The 16,207-nt window shown below is 37.5% G+C and overlaps 1 protein-coding gene across 1 annotated transcript in view; it reads left to right on the forward strand.

Moving 5' to 3' along the window:
- Window positions 1-9,287: 9,287 nt before the first annotated feature.
- Window positions 9,288-16,207, forward strand: part of IRAK1BP1 (interleukin 1 receptor associated kinase 1 binding protein 1) — a 42,739-nt gene continuing 35,819 nt past the window's right edge. The window contains exon 1 of the mRNA XM_077162284.1: window positions 9,288-9,640. Coding sequence (XP_077018399.1) covers window positions 9,326-9,640 — 315 coding nt within the window. The 5' untranslated portion in view covers window positions 9,288-9,325. The remainder of the gene's footprint in view (window positions 9,641-16,207) is intronic.

Below are 16,207 nucleotides of genomic sequence, written 5' to 3' on the forward strand. Positions count from 1 at the left end.
AAACCAATCACAAGTAAAGAAATTAAATCAGTCATTAACAAACTCCCCAAAAAGAAAAGTCCAGGACCAGATGGCTTCCCGTGTGAATTCTACCAAACATTCCAGAAAGAATTAGTACCAATCTTGCTCAAACTCTTTAAAAAAGTTGAAGAGGAGGGAAAGCTACCTAACTCATTCTACGAAGCCAACAACACCCTCATACCAAAACCCAGACAAAGATATTACAAAAAAAGAAAACTACAGACCAATCTCTCTAATGCATATAGATGCAAAAATCCTCAACAAAATTCTAGCAAATCAAATCTAGCAACACCTTAAAAGAAGTATACATCATGACCAAGTAGGATTCATCCCAGGTATGCAAGGATGGTTCAACATAAGAAAATCGATTAATGTAATAAACCATATCAACAAATCAAAGCAGAAAAACCACATGATCATCTCGATTGATGCAGAAAAGACATTTGACAAAATTCAACATCCTTTCTTGTTGAAAACACTTCAAAGGATAGGAATAGAGGGAACTTCCATGAAATGATAAAGGGAATATATGAAAAACCCACAGGTAATATCATCCTCAATGGGTAAAAACTGAAAACTTTCCCCCTAAGATCAGGAACAAGACAAGGATGTCCACTATCACCACTTTTATTCAACATTGTGTTGGAAGTTGTAGCCAGAGCAATTAGACAAGAAAAAGAAATACAAGGCATCAAAACTGGAAAGGAAGAAGGAAAACTCTTACTGTTTGCAGATGATATGATACTATATTTTGAAAACCCTGAAAAACTCACAGCAAAACTACTAGCGCTAATAAATGGGCACAGCAAATTGGCAGGTTACAAGATCAACATTCAAAAATCTGTAGTGTTTCTATACACTAGCAATGAACAATCTGAGGGGGAAATCAAGAAACGAATTCCATTTACAATTGCAACCAAAAGAATAAAATATTTGGGAATAAATGTAACTAAAGAGACAAAAGATGTATACAAAGAAACCTGCAAGGAGTTGTTAAAAGAAATCACAGAAGACCTAAACAGATGGAAGGGCATACCATGTTCATGGGTTGGAAGACTAAATAGAATTAAGATGTCAATTCTACCTAAACTGATTTATAGATTCAATGCAATGCCAATTAAAATGCCAAAAACTTACTTTTCAGAAATAGAAAAAACCAATAACCAAATTTATCTGTAAGGGCAGGGTGCCCCGAATAGCTAAAAGTATTCTGAGGGAAAAAAATGAAGTCGGAGGTCTCATGCTACATGACTTTAAGGCATATTATGAAGCCATGGTCAAACAGCATGGTATTGGCATAAAGATAGATATATTGACCAATGGAATTAAATAGAGTGTTCAGATATAGACCCTCTCATCTATGGACAATTGATCTTTGAAAAGGCAGTCAAGCCAACTCACCTGGGACAGAACAGTCTTTTTAATAAATGGTGCCTAGAGAACTGGATATCCATATGCAAAAGAATGAAAGAGGACCCATATTTCATACCCTATACAAAAGTTAACTCAGAATGGATCAAAGACTTAATCATAAGATCTAAGACTATAAAACTGTTAGAAAAAAATGTAGGGAAATATCTTATAAATCTTAAACTTGGAGGTGGTTTTATAGACCTTATACCCAAAGCAAGAGCACTGAAGAAAGAAAGAAAGAAATGGGAACTCCTCAAAATTAACACTTTTGCACATCAAAGAACTTCATCAAGAAGTAAAAAGATAGCCTACACAATGGGAGACAATATTTGGAAATGACATATCAGATAAAGGTCTAGTATCCAGAATTTATAAAGAGATTGTTCAACTCAACAACAAAAAAACAGCCAACCCAATTGCAAAATGGGCAAAAGTCTTGAACAGACACTTCTCAGAAGAGGAAATACAAATGGCCATAAGGCACATGAAGAGAGGCTCAACTTCCCTGGCCATTAGAGAAATGCAAATCAAAACCACAATGAGATATCATCTCACACCCACCAGAATGGCCATTATCAATAAAACAGAAAATGATAAGTGCTGTTGAGGTTGTGGAGAAAGAGGCACACTTATCCACTGTTGGTGGGAATGTCAAATGGTACAACCACTGTGGAAGGCAGTTTGGCAGTTCCTCAAAAAGCTAAATATAGAATTGCCATATGACCCAGCAATACCATTGCTAGGTATCTACTCAGAGGACACAAGGGCAAGGATACAAATGGACATTTGCACACCAATGTTTATAGCAGCATCATTTACAATTGCAAAGAGATGGAAACAGCCAAATGTCCCTTAACAGACGAGTGACTAAACAAACTGTGGTATATACATATGATGGAATATTATGCAGCTGTAAGACAGAATAAAGTTATGATGTATATAACAACATGGATGGACCTTAAGGACATTATGCTGAGTGAGATTAGCCAAAAACGAAAGGACAAATAATATATGGTCTCACTGATATGAACTGACATTAGTGAATAAACTTGGAATATTTCATTGGTAGCAGAGACCATCAGGAGATAGAAATAGGGTAAAATATTGGGTAATTGGAGCTGAAGGGATACAGACTGTGCAACAGGACTGAATATAAAAACTCAGAAATGGACAGCACAATACTACCTAACTGTACTACAAGTATGTTGAAACACTGAATGAAGCTGAATGTGAGAATGATAGAGGGAGGAGGGCTGGAGACTTAAATGAAATCAGAAAGCAAGATGGATGATAAAGATTGGGATGGTATAATCTAGGAATGCCTAGAGTGTATAATGATAGTGACTAAATGTACAGATTTTAAAAATGTGTTTGCATGAGGAAGAACAAAGGAATGTCATTACTGCAGGGTGCTGAAATAAATAGCAATTAATATTTTAAAAGTTCAACGTACGAGTGAGACTAAAGCAAAAAAATGTTTATTTGGTACAAAATTTATATTTTGACTAGTGCATTTCCTAATATAACTTATGTAGATAACTTGGTTGAACACCATAAGCACATGGAAACTTGGGCAGGACATGAGATTTTGTTGGTTTGTCCAGAGTGATGCCCCAATGAATCCCAGAGTAATTTGATCAGTGTGCTGGTTTGAAAGGAAGTATACCCCGTAGAAAATCCATGTTTTAATCAAAATATCATTTCATAAAGGTAGAATAATCTCTATTCAATACTGTATGTTTGAAACTGTAATCAGATCATCTCCCTGGATGATGTGATTTAGTCAAGAGTGGTTGTTAAACTGGATTAAGAGATGAAATGTCTTCACCCATTTGGGTGGGTCTTGATTGGTTTATTGGAGTCCTATAAAAGAGGAAATATTTTGGAGAATGAGAGATTCAGAGAGAGCAGAGTAGAACGACATAGCCACGAGAAGCTGAAGTCCACCAGCCAGCGGCCCTGGAGATGAGGAAAGGAAATGCCTCCCAGGGAGCTTCATGAAACAGGAAGACAGGAGAAGCTAGCAGATGACTCCATGGTTGCCATATACCCTTCCAGATGAGAGAGGAACCCTGAGCCTGTTCACCATGTGCCCTTCCAATGGAGAGAGAAATGTTGAATGTCGCTGGCCTTCTTGAAGGCCAGATGCCTTCTTTCCCCAGATGCCTTAAATTGGACATTTTATAGACTTGTCTAATTGGGACATCTCCTCAGCCTTAGAACTATAAACTAGTAACTCATTAAATTACCCCTTTTAAAAGCCATTCCATTTCTGGTATATTTCATTCTGGCAGCTAGCAAACTAGAACAACCAGTGAGAGGAAAAGTATTTGCAAAGTCCCCTTCGGGGAATGGTGAGAACGGGAGAAAATTCAACCTCCCCAAGTTGAATTCTTGATATTCTCACAAGCAGTGTGGACAACCAAAGCTATAGGCTGAGCCCCCAGTCTTGGGGTTTGTTCATATGAAACTTAACCCTACAAAGGATCGGTCAAGCCTACTTAAAATTAGGCCTAAGAGTCACCCCCAAGAGAGCCTCTTTTGTTGCTCAGATGTGGCCTCTCTCTCTAGCCAACACAACAAACAAACTCACCACCCTCCCCCTGTCTATGTGGGACATGACTCCTAGGGGTGTGGACCTTCCTGGAAATGTGGTACAGAAATCCTAGAATGAGCTGGACTCAGCATCAAGGGATTGGAAAACCCCTAGAACGAACTGGACCCAGCATCAAGGGATTGAGAAAACCTTCTCGACCAAAAGGGGGAAGAGTGAAATGAGACAGAGTGTCAATGGCTGAGAGATTCCAAACAGAGTCAAGTGGTTATCCTGGAGGTTATTCTTATGCATTAAGTACATATCACCTTGTTATTCAAGATGTAATGGGGGGCTGGAGGGAACTGCCTGAAAATGTAGAGCTGTGTTCCAGTAGCCATGTTTCTTGATGATGATTGTATAATGATATAGCTTTCACAATGTGACTGTGTGATTGTGAAAACCTTGTGTCTGATGCTCCTTTTATCTACCTTGCCAACAGATGAGTAGAACATATGGAATAAAAATAAATAATAAGGGGAACAAATGTTAAAATAAATTTAGTCTGAAATGCTAGTGATCAATGAAAAGGAGGGGTAAAGGGTATGGTATGTATAACTTTTTTTCTGTTTTCATTTTATTTCTTTTTCCGTTGTCTTTTTATTTCTTTTTCTGAATTGATGTAAATGTTCTAAGAAATGATCATGATGATGAATATGCAACTATGTGATTATATCGTGAATTACTGATTATATATGTAGAACAGAATGATGATATATTAAGAATGTTTGCGTTTCTTTCTTGACTTTTTTTAATTTAAAAATTAATAAAAAATATTTTTAAAAATACATTAGCAAGAAAGTGAAAGACAACGTACAGAATGGGCAAAAATGTTTGGAAAACATATATTTGATAAGGGTTTAAAATCTGGAATATATAAGAACTCCTACAACTCAACAATAAAAAGATAAATAACCAGTTAAAATCTGGGCCAAATATTAGAATACATATTTCTCCAAAGATGATATACAAATGGCTGATAATATATGAAAAGATGCTCAACATCATTAGCCATTATGGAACTGAAAATTAAAAATACAATGTGATTACAATTTGCACCCACTAGGATGACTATTATTTTTTCAAAAAACTGAAAATAACAAGCTGATGCAGATGTGGAGAAATAGGAATCTTCATACGTTGTTGCTAAGAATGTGAAGTGGTACAGCCACTGTGGAAAACAGTTTGCTGGTTCCTCAAACCATAAAAGATAGGGTTACTAAATGATCTGACAATTCCACTGCTAGGTATAAACCCAAAAAAATTGAAAGTAGGTACTCAGACAGATATTTGTACACCACATTCATTGCAGCATTATTCCCCATAGCCAAAAGATAGAAGTAAACCCAAATGTCTATCAACAGATAAATGGATAAACCAAATGTGGCATATACACAAAGTGGAATAGTATTCCATTGTAAAAGGAAGTGAAGTGCTGCAACATGGTACAACATGGATGAACCCTGAAGACATCATGTTGTGTGAAATAAGCCAGACACAAAAAGACAAATATTGTATGATTTCTCTTATATGAAACACTTAGAATAAGTAAATTCTTAGAGACAAAAAGCACAATAGTAGTTACCAGGGCTGGTGAGACAGGCAAATAGGGAGTTACTGCTAAATGAGTGTGAGTTTTGATTGGGGATGATGAAAATAATCTGGAAATAGATAGTGGTAAAAGTTACACAGTATTGTCCACGTATTTCATCAAAGACTTGCCTATTAAAATGGTTAAAATGAAGAAAAAAAGATCTTATGTAGACTGAGGTTTCTTAGACTTGACACCCAAAGTACAAGCAGTCAAAGAAAAAATAGATAAATGAAGCATCCTCGAAACTGAACACTTTTGAACATCAAAGGAATTTGTCAAAAATGGTGAAAAGGAAGCCTACTCAATGGGAGGAAATATTTGGAAACCACATATCTGATAAGCATTTAATATCTGGGACATATAAAGAAATCCTACAACTCAGCAATAAAAAGACATATAACCCGATTTTTAAAAAGAGCAGAAGACTGGAATAGACACTTTCCCTAAGAGGATATACTAAAGGCTAAAAAGCATATGAAAAGATGTTCAACATCATTAGCTATCAGGGAAATGTAAATTAAGACCACAATGAAATATTTCCCACCTAGTAGATTGGCCACTGTTAAACAAACAGAAAACTATAAGTGTTGGAGAGAATGTAGAGAAATAGAAACACTTGTTCACTGTTGGTGGGAATGTAATGTGTTACAGCTGCTGTGGAAGACAATTTAGCAGTTCCTCAGGAACATAAATACAGAACCACCTTATGACTGCAATCCCGCTACTTGGTATAATATTCAAAAGAATTGAAAGCAGGGACATGAACAGACATTGGTACACTGATGTTCATAGTGGCATTATTCACAATTGCCAAAAGATGGAAACAACCCAAGTGTCTATCAACAGATGAATGGATAAACAAAATGTGGTATATGCATATAATGGAACTTATTAAGCAGTAAGAAGGAATGAAGTACCGAAGCATGCGACAACATGGATGAATCTTGAGGATATTATGTTGCGTGAATTTTTTAGCTACAAAAGGACAAATATTGTATGATCTTATGAATATGAAATAATTATAATAAGTAAACTCACAAAGTTAAAATCTAGAATATAGGTTATCAGGAGATAGAATGAGGGCAGAGAATAGTGAACAGATGCTTAATGTGTGCAGAATTTTTACCCAGTTGAATTTAAATGTTTGGAAATGGATAAAGGTGATGGTAGCATGTTATGGTGGGTATAATTAACAGCAGTGAATTATGTGTTTGACTGTGGTTGAAAGGGCAAGTTTATGGTCATGTATGTCACCAGAAGGAAAACTAGGAGATAAAAAATGGGACTATATAACACAATGAACCTTGTTGTTAATAGCACAAGTATAAAAATGTTCTTTCATGAGTAGAACAAATGTACATCACTATTACATGGAGTCTAAAATAGAGTGGTGTTTTGGTTTGTTAAAGCCGTAGGAATGCAATATACCAGAGATGGGGCAGCATTTATAAAGGGAATTTATTACATTACAAATATATAGTTCTAAGGCCATAAACATGTCTAAACTAAGGCATCCAGAGAGACACCTTGACTCAAGAAAGGCCTGTCACATGGGAAGGCACATGGCTGGTGTCTGCTGATCCTTGTTCCTCATTCCATTGCATCCAGGTTCTGATGCCAGTGGTTTTCTCTCTAAGCATCTGTGGGCCTTCACTTAGCTCCTCCGGGAAACAACTCTGGGTTCTGGCTTGCTTAACATCTCATGGGAAGGCACATGACAAAGTCTGCTGGACTCTGCATCTTCAAAATGTCCATGTCTAGGTGTCTGCTCTCTCCGTCTGCACTCCAAGCATCTTCAAAAGCCTGTCTCTGTCAGCTCTAAAGCAAATGTTCTCTGAGCGTCTGCATCTTGTGTTGGCTCTGAGCTCTTTCCAAAGTGCTTCCCTTTTTCAAGGATCCAGTAAATTAATCAAGACATATCTTAAATGGGCAGAAGCACATCTCCATGCAATCAAAAGGATATACCCAAAATTGGGTGTGTCACATCTCCATGGGCTAATCCAATCAAAATGTCACCCCCACAACTGGGTGTGCCACATTTCCATGGAAACAATTCAGTCAACGTTTCCTTCCCATAATATTGAATCAGAATCAAAAGAAACATGGCTGCCCCCACAAGATTGGATCAGGAAAAAGGACATGGCTTTTCTGGGGTACAGAACAGCTTCAAAACAGCACAAGTGATATATGTGGGGAAACGCAACTAATGCAAACTTTGGACTATAGTTGACAGTAATATTTTAAAATTCTTTCACTAACCGTAACAAATGTACCACATCAATGCTAAGGATCAATGCTGGGGGTGTGGGATTTTTTTGTTTTTCTTTGGAGTAACAAATTTTTTTAAATTGTGGTGGTGAGCACACAACTCTGTGATTATATGAAACACTGTATACTTTGGATGGATTGTATGATATGTGAATATATCTGTATAAATCTGCTTAAAGAGTAAAACATTAAATAGCATTCAAAAAGACTCCCAGATCTACTATTACACAATCCTTATTATTTTTGTTACTTATAAAATTCTAATGTATGGAATGGATGGCATTAATACAATCCTAATTTTTACAGTAGAGACTCAGTAAATACCTTCTAAACTATATTTTATTCTTTACCTGCAAAACTCTCAGTTTCTCATCTGTAAAGTTAAGGTAATTCCTATACTTCTATCTCACAAGATTTTTTTCTGTTGAGCAAAAAAATGTAATAAGTTAAACAAATATGATGCATCCACAAAATAAACTATTGGGTGCACGTGTAGTTCAGCGGTTAGAATGCCCGCCTTTCATGTGGAGGCCCAGTTTTGATTCCCGGGCCATGCACCCAAAATATATATATTAAACATCTATTTTTTTAAAAAACAACAAACCCTAAGGATTTATTTTTAAAGCAATGAATCCTAAGGATATCTGGACACCACACACACACACAAACCACAAGATAAAGAAATCAGTTAACTATTTAACTTGAACATGTGAAACACTCAAATATTTACCAATCACAACTTATGCAATTTTTTCCTTAAAAACCCCTTCACGGAAGCGCCAAGATGGGACACTATTTGGATTGCAACCGAATCTAATTATAATTCTAAAACCCAGAATATATGCTTTTGTTGCTTTGCAGCTCAGCTTCTTTGTGGACAATGGGAGTCATGAACTGCTCAAGATCAAATGGCAAAAAGCAGTTGGTCCCAACGAAACTCTCTCACAAACCATAAAATGCAGCTGAGCTAAACTATTGGCGCAGTGAGGCCTCAAAAACCTGCCCCAGTACAGCCAGATAAAGCCAGAAAAGACAAGGCGGGGGCAAGCGCAGACCTGGGTCAGAGAAATATAAAAGCTACCCTACTCGACCGACCTCGCCTCTGAAGCGTCTCCAGAGGTGCGGGAGGTGCTGGACAGACACTTTGGGTGTGTGTGGAGATGCGAAACTCAACGACAGGCAGAGCGCAGGAGAAGCCCACTAAGATATTTGAGGGCTATCAGGTTCACACATAAAAACTATATTGACGCATTCAGCCCACACCTGCTAAAGGACAGGTTTCAAACTCCTCTATGAACTCGCACCCTCCAGCAGCGCTAGAGCCTCAAAGCCCCACCCAGCATGCTTAGCGCTCAAAGAAAATCCCTAGCGCTTTTTGGCCTTTTCGGCCGCCGTTGGCCTGGAGTTACTATAGAGACCGAACTACTCCCACTTCCATGGCCCTGCAACAAGCCCCTCCGTCGCGGGTATTTGTGGAACTGTTACCCTGGACGGACCGAAGCCGGGAGAATAAACATGACTCAGGCATGGAGGCGGTGCTCGGCCTCCGCCGCCCGCTCTCTTCAGTACCCGCCCAAGCTGCGACCCGCGAGGTGCACGTCAGCGGCACCGCGGAGGTGTCGGCTGACCCAGACCGGGCGCGGGTGGCTGTGCAGCTAGGCAGTACCAAGGAAGCGGCAACCGAGGCCAAGAAGAGTGTTTGCCGCCGCCTGGACTACATCACCCAGAGCCTCCAGCAGCAGGGCCTGCAGGTGAGAGTGCCTCCAGGGAGAAACTTCGAACCCTACCGCACAAGGGTGCGGTGAAGCGTGCGACCGCTACGCTTCCCTGGAGGAGGGGTGAGGGTTCCTCTTGAGCGTCAGGAATGCGGTGTATGCGCAGTATTCCAGGGCTCCAGGACCTGACCAGATGAACCTTTGGCTCATCCTTCTTCCAGACCACAACAGTTATTGACCTCTGTGAACTTGTATCGGATGAGTTTATTTGGAGATATTTGCTGCACTGATTTTATTTTTATCCTTGAAATGAAGTGGCAAACTTGAAATGTTAGATGTAACTGCGTGCCTCAGTAGCATTGTAGAAACCAGTCATTTTTTGTTGTTGTTTTTATTCTGCACCATGGAATTAGAAAGTGAAGCTCACGGCCTGCTTCCTCCCAACCATGTAAATCTTTGCATTGCATGGCTCTTCTTGGTTTTTTTTTTTTGCGAGGAGACCTTATTTGGGGGGTGGGGGGTAGATGCAAAAAATAGACTTGCATCTATTTTTGTTTTGTAAAGACATTCCAGACTTTTCTCAGACTTTTTTATTTTTAACTTTTAAGTTCAGGTAATATATAGAATAATAGTTTCTCAGAATAACTCAAACAGTACTTCAGTTCTATTTGACTATTATAACTAGCCCTTAAGTCATTTACATAAAATGTATACTGAGTTCACATGGCTCTAAGAGAAGTCTAATATGTAAAACAAAATAAAGGACTAAGTCCAATTTACAGTAATTACGTGAAGATTCAGTATTCAGGGCAAGGCATATGAAAGGCAGTGGTAATCGCCCAAATTATATCTGCTACTGGAAGAAAGCAGTCATGTATATGGTTTGTGCAGTAGATAATGCACAGGATGAGCTATAATGGGTCATCACAAATCTTTATTTGAAAACTTCAGAGTCCTGAGTTGTAAGGTTTACTTCTTCACTACCTGGCATAATGGCTCCTCAAGCGTTTGGGCTAAAGCCCAAATATCTTTGCTAATAGATGGAGCCCACCTCTCCATCTTCATTGCCTGTCAACTTGCTTCCCTCTTTGACAAACTGATTCCTAGTTTTTCCTTTAAGAACCAGCCCAAGCACACCTTTCTTAATATAACACTTATCTCCACAAAACCACTCTCCACTCCCCACTTAATTTCACTCTGTATTATAATTGTTGATTTACTGGTCTCGCCTCCATACTTTGAACCTCTGTTTGTATTCATGGGTTATGCACCATACGCATCACTTAATGTATACTCAGAAAGTAGTTTTCAAATAAGACAGTGAACAAAACACTAAATGAATGACCTGTTATTTCAGCTGTGTTGTAGATCATATGTGGTTTTACGAGCTTGTGTGAAGGTGTAACCACCATTTTTTGTATTTTCATGGAAAAATGTTTTAAAGTTCCAAGCAGTATTTCTCTAAGACTTAGTTTCACTAAATCAACCAACAAATGTTAACTGAGCATTCCCAATTGCTCATATTTAAAAGCACTTAACATGTAATTTTTTTTTCTGGCTTATATGCTCCCCCACTAAATTTTATTTCCAAGATGTGCCCATTCATCGTTGTATTAAAAAAAATAAATAAATGTACAGTGGATGTCTCAGCCATGTACCTGAACACTAGAAATATAGAATTTAGACATTGTGCTGGAGTCTTATAATTGAATCAGATTCATATACATAGTGAGTGTTATAGTGGTGAAAGTGTATATGTGATATGATACAGTGGAGTAAGAAGGGAAGTAATGTTCATTTTACTTGAGGTCAGTTCCACACTGGAATGCAGTGTGCAAAGGTTCAGGGCAGTATAAATAGTTCAGTATAGTTATAACAGTGGAGTACCTGTGGAAAATGAAGGTAAACCAAGAGAAAGAAGAAAGTTGGAGGCGGAATAAGAAGGGGAGACTTGTGTGTTCTACTAAGAAGCTTGGATATTATTGATGATCAAAACTGCTTACTATTGCTAGGCCTTTGAAAAATGTTATCTCATTTAATATTCACTCCTACCATATGTGATAGACATTTCAATTGTTATTTTACAGGTGAGAACTTCCAGGACCAAAGTGATTACTGGCAGGTAGCTTGCCCATGGTTACATAGCTGAGAAGTGATAAAATTTAGACTCTGACCAAAATCTTTGACCTCAGAGCCCATCCTCTTAACCACTACAGTATGTTACTGCTTTATTCTCTTGGCAATGGATATTTGAGGTTGCAGGGGAGAGATATAGCAGATGTTATTGTTACTCCACTCATAGCTGCTTGGCACTTCATATTTCTGTGCAACTTCCATCTGCCAACACTTGTGAATTCTTTGCTTAAAAGCTTTTTCCTGGCTGCCAGAGTCCACTCTGCCTGCACGAAAGGCCAGCCAGGGAACTGACACTCCTTCCTGTACCCCAGCTTCAAGTAATAGCTGAGGGGAAAAAGACCCCAGCTTCTTCATCCCTTGGGTAGGATAGTTCTGAGGCATGTATGCTACCCTTGTTCCTAGAATTTCTCAGCAGGATTAAGTTCCATTTCCTCACAGTGGTAATTTGTTTAACAACACACCCTTTAGTGGCTGCACTTCCCCTACCTGTCTCGCTTCCCGACTCCCCTACTGGTGTTTCTTGTGATCACCTTCAAACTTAACTAAGTCAAATCCTCCTTTCTGGATCTGAAACTAAAATAATGGACAGGAACCAGAGCTATATGAAACATATGAATCAGTTAAGATTTTCACTATTAAAGATAAAAACAGGGTGAATGTTCTTGGTACTAGATCTTTATACATGTTGTTAATGTTCCTTGAAAATCACTTCCTGAGCTTAGCATATTTTTAAGACTTATGAAAAATTATACTCTAAAAAAGATGTTTACATCTTTACCAGCAGTATATTCTTAGCACAGTGGGCATTATTTTCTTTTTAAAAACCTTGCCAGTTCATTAATCAAAAAATCATGGTGTTATTATTTATGTTTGTTTGATTTTCCTTTGAGGTTAAACTTTTTTATGTGAATTGCCAGGTCATACTAGTTTGCTTATTTTTTCTGTTGAGGAATTTATCTTTTCTTTATTGATATATGAGAACCTTAAAAATTAAGATTATCAATAACCTGGAGTCTGTTCTATATCGCAAACAATTTTTTCCCCATTTTATTTGCCATATAGCTTTGTTTACAATATTCAACATTTAAAAATTTTAAAGTTTTGCTTGGTTAAATTCATTAATCTTTAGGTGTGATTTCTACCTTTGGCCTAATGCTTATTGGGTCCTTCCAAAGTCTAAGGCTATATAACCATTTACTAATATTTCCTGGCATCTTTAGCAATCCTTTATAGTACTTAAATATTTTTTGTGTTAGAATTTATTTCGGTATAAGGAGAAGGGCTTTGTCTTCTCCCAGATAGGTAGGTGGCTATAACGAGACCATTTAGTGAATGGTCTTTTGTTCTTTTACTACTTGTGCAAGATCCTAACTCAAACCGCCTTTAAAATATAAAAATTATTGCTTTATATCTCAAAACAGTCAAGTTGCAATGTGGGTTTCAAGCATGATATGTCCAAGTCTCTGTTTTGATATAGTTCTATCAGCTTCACCTGCAGCTTCCTGCAAAATACCAAAATGGCTCACTATTCCCAACAGAAAGAGAATTTTTCTGTTCTATCTCCTGCAACCACGTTTTAAAAATCCTACTGTTCACTCTAAATGGACAACTTGAAATTGTCCTTGTGGCCACAGAAATGCCAAATAGTATTTGGCTTAGACTTGGATTTTCTGCCTTTTTTTAACCTAATCCTGTGGCAAATCCTGTGATACTCTTAAGTGACTTAGACCTATCTGGGCCTACCCTAAAGGGCATAGTTTCTGCACAGTGGGAGTGGGAGCAGAAGGCGTAACAGAGAAGTCCGTATTGCCTGTTGTGCCTATTACCTTAGAATGTCACTGGTATCATACTTGCAATCTTCATATATTCTTAGATCAGTTTCAGAACACTAGTTCATTTAATTCTTGTGATGTTTTTGCATGTGTCACACTGTTTAAATCACTGTAACTTTGTAAAACATTTGTACAGCAGGTTCTTCCCTCATTACTCTACTTAAAAGATTTCCTGTCTGCTAGGAATTACAGGGACATATAACACCATGGGAAAAGAATCAGCAAAATTCAGAATGTTTTTTATAAATAAAACCTATGTTGATGTTTTGCATTGTTTATGCATTACTTTCAGGGGAATTGCTAACTTACATTATTGTGTCCCAGTACACTTACTCAGAATTTTTTTTCTGAAAAGTTTAATGGTGTTCATCATATTTACCCTTGTTAAATTTATTCCTATGATAACATAATTTTTGTGAATATTAAGAATGCTGTCTCGCTTCCTGCATATGATTTAAATGGTTATTTCGTGCCTATTTTGGCTTTTAAAATCCTGCCCTTTATGTTTAGATATGACACAGTAGCTTAATTGGGAAACTTCAATGGATTAGGCTGGTATTTTTCAATATTTTTTTGTTTGCACCCCTTATGGCAGGGTTTCTCAGTCTCAGCACCATTGATACTTTGGAGGAAATAATTATTTGTTGTGAAAGACTTCTTATGCATTGTAGGATGTTTACAGAATTCCTGTCCTCTACCCATGGGATGACCAACTTGTCCCAGTTTACGTGGAACTGTCCTAGTTTTAAAACTGAAAGTCTCATATCTTGGGAACCTTCCAAGTTGGGCAATAAAGGACTACCTTGTCTACCTTTTACATGCCAGTAGTGCACTACCCACCCACCCCCACCCAATTGTGGCAATCAAAAATGGCTCTAAGATATTGACAAACGACTCTTGTGGGGCAAAATCAACTCCTGCGTTGAGAACCACTGCTTATAGATAAACAAAAAAACTTCTTATACTTCTGTGGGAACCCATCAGCCAAAGACTGCTAGGAATATATCTATAGTGAAATTATATTAGGTTTATTTAGCATGGTGCAGCAAAAGAGTACTTCAGAGGACCTTAGGAATGTGTCAGAAAGGGGGAGTAGGAAGAAGCCTTTTGTAGGGTTTGGGCTTGTACTGAGTGATCCTGAGGAAAGATCAGTGAAGCAGGAGCAATTTGGTGATCAACTATCTTTTCATTCATTTTGTTGTTGTTGTTGGAAGCCAGAGGATTAAAGTTGGGCTAGAATTGCCTTTGGTGAAGGAGCAGCAGTCAAGCAGAGAACGAATGCTAGTTATTTTTCTACTGGCAATTCAGTTAGTTTCTATTAGAAATTTGGGCTCTGTTAGACACTTTACTTAGGTTCTGTCTATGTCCTTTTGGAAACATTACTTATGTTCTGCTTAGAACTGCAGTCTAACTGCCAACAGGCCATTTTCATTTCCCCATTCCCTGTAAAATTATTTGGAATTTCACAGTTTATCTAATATGTACATTGGCAAGCAAGATAGTATTTTTTATATAGATTATTTACAAACAACCCAAGCTTCCTTTAAAAATCACTGAGCTAAACCAAATAAGTATTTTATTGCTTCTAAGATTATTTTCTTTTTTAGAGAGGAAAAAACTAGGGGTGCAAAGGCAATTCAATAGAGAAATGATAGTTTCTTAAACAAATGATGAGGTAACAATCAGATTTACGTATATAAAAAATGAACTTGGGGGTGCATGAGTGGTTCAGTGGTAGAATGCTTGCCTTTCATGTGAGAGACCCAGGTTTGATTCCCCGACCGTGCACCCCCTCCCAAAAAAATGAACTTGGGGTGGGCCACGATGGCTCAGCAGGCATAGTTTTTGGCTGCCATGCTGGAGACCGGGTTCGATTCCTGGTGCCTGCCCATGTAAAAAAAAAAAAAAGAACTTGGACACATACCTCAACCTTATAGAAAATGTTTATTTTAAAATGGATCATGGACCTAAATGTAAAACTATAAACTTCTAGAAGAGAACAAAGTAAAGGAGAAAATCTACATGATTTTGGGTTTGACAGTGAGATTTTAGATACATTAACAAGAGCATATTCCATGAAGCAAAGAAAATGAAAAATTGAACTTTATCAAAATTAAACACTTTTGCTTTATGAAGACAGTATTAATAAAATGAAAAGACAAGACTGAAAGGAAATATTTGCAAATCACTTATCTGATAAAGGACTTGTATCAAGAATATATGAAGAACTCTTAATTAAACTATAAGAAAGCGAACAGCCCAATTTTTAAAATGCACAAGAGATCTGAACAAATACTTCATCAAAGATTATATACAGATGCCAAATAAAGAGGTAAAAAGATGTTCAACATCATTTGTCATTAAGGAAATGCAAATTAAAGTCACAATGAAATATTTCTACTCACATACTAGAATGGCCAAAATCCCCCCAAAATTGACACTTAGCAAATGCTGACAAGGATGCAGAAAAACAGTTATTCTCAATCGATGCTGGTGAGATTACAAAGTGGTACAGCTACTTTAGAAAATAGTTTTGAATTTCTTATAAAGTTAAGCTTAAACTTACTACTGTACCTGGCATTCTTACATGATTCACCCAAATGAATTAAATCTTATGCTCAAGTAAAAACCTGTA

This window comes from Tamandua tetradactyla, chromosome 5, assembly GCF_023851605.1.
Source record: "Tamandua tetradactyla isolate mTamTet1 chromosome 5, mTamTet1.pri, whole genome shotgun sequence".
Lineage (NCBI taxonomy): Eukaryota > Metazoa > Chordata > Mammalia > Pilosa > Myrmecophagidae > Tamandua > Tamandua tetradactyla.